Source organism: Sinocyclocheilus grahami, unplaced genomic scaffold (assembly GCF_001515645.1).
Source record: "Sinocyclocheilus grahami isolate Dianchi unplaced genomic scaffold, SAMN03320097.WGS_v1.1 scaffold3503.1, whole genome shotgun sequence".
Classification (NCBI taxonomy): domain Eukaryota; kingdom Metazoa; phylum Chordata; class Actinopteri; order Cypriniformes; family Cyprinidae; genus Sinocyclocheilus; species Sinocyclocheilus grahami.
This window is the reverse complement of record NW_015508622.1, coordinates 20,345-20,848: the sequence shown is the minus strand read 5'-3', so window position 1 is coordinate 20,848 and position 504 is coordinate 20,345. Positions and strand designations below refer to the sequence as shown.

At 30.2% G+C, this 504-nt stretch overlaps 1 protein-coding gene across 1 annotated transcript in view; it reads right to left on the bottom strand.

Annotated features, from left to right (window-relative positions):
- Positions 1 to 61: 61 nt before the first annotated feature.
- The window catches only part of LOC107576325 (gamma-glutamyltranspeptidase 1-like), a 5,153-nt gene continuing 4,710 nt past the window's right edge, over positions 62 to 504 (bottom strand). The window contains exon 5 of the mRNA XM_016262521.1: positions 62 to 221. Within this exon, the coding sequence (XP_016118007.1) occupies positions 205 to 221 (17 nt within the window). The 3' untranslated portion in view covers positions 62 to 204. The remainder of the gene's footprint in view (positions 222 to 504) is intronic.

Below are 504 nucleotides of genomic sequence, written 5' to 3'. Positions count from 1 at the left end.
TTTTACCTTTGTCAAAACAAATAGTGTTTTACATGTGAATATTTACATTAAAGGTGGTCCTTGTACATAATAGTGTAACTCATACAAACTATACTTTTTTTGTACCTGGTTTAATTAAGTTGTTTTTGCCAGAACCACTTATCAGCTCAGGATCAATGAAATCCCACATTTGGTCATTAAATATAATGCCTGTTGAGCGTGACATCACTCCAGAACCAAAACTGTGAGAATACAGGGAATATTCAGATAACAAGACTGAAAACAACAGCAAAGCAACAGTTTCATAAAATAGACACCAAAATATTGTCATTAAAATGGAAGAGCGTTGTTTCTAAAAAAAAAGGGCTGTAACTGCGGTTTGTTCTGTTCAAAATTTTGTGAATAACACAAATAAATAAGTATAACAAAGATACAAATGAAACAATGCTTACGTTTTTTTTTTCAGGTTTGTTGATGTTTAGGTACATAAATTTATAAATCTAATGTAAAATAGCATTACATAGT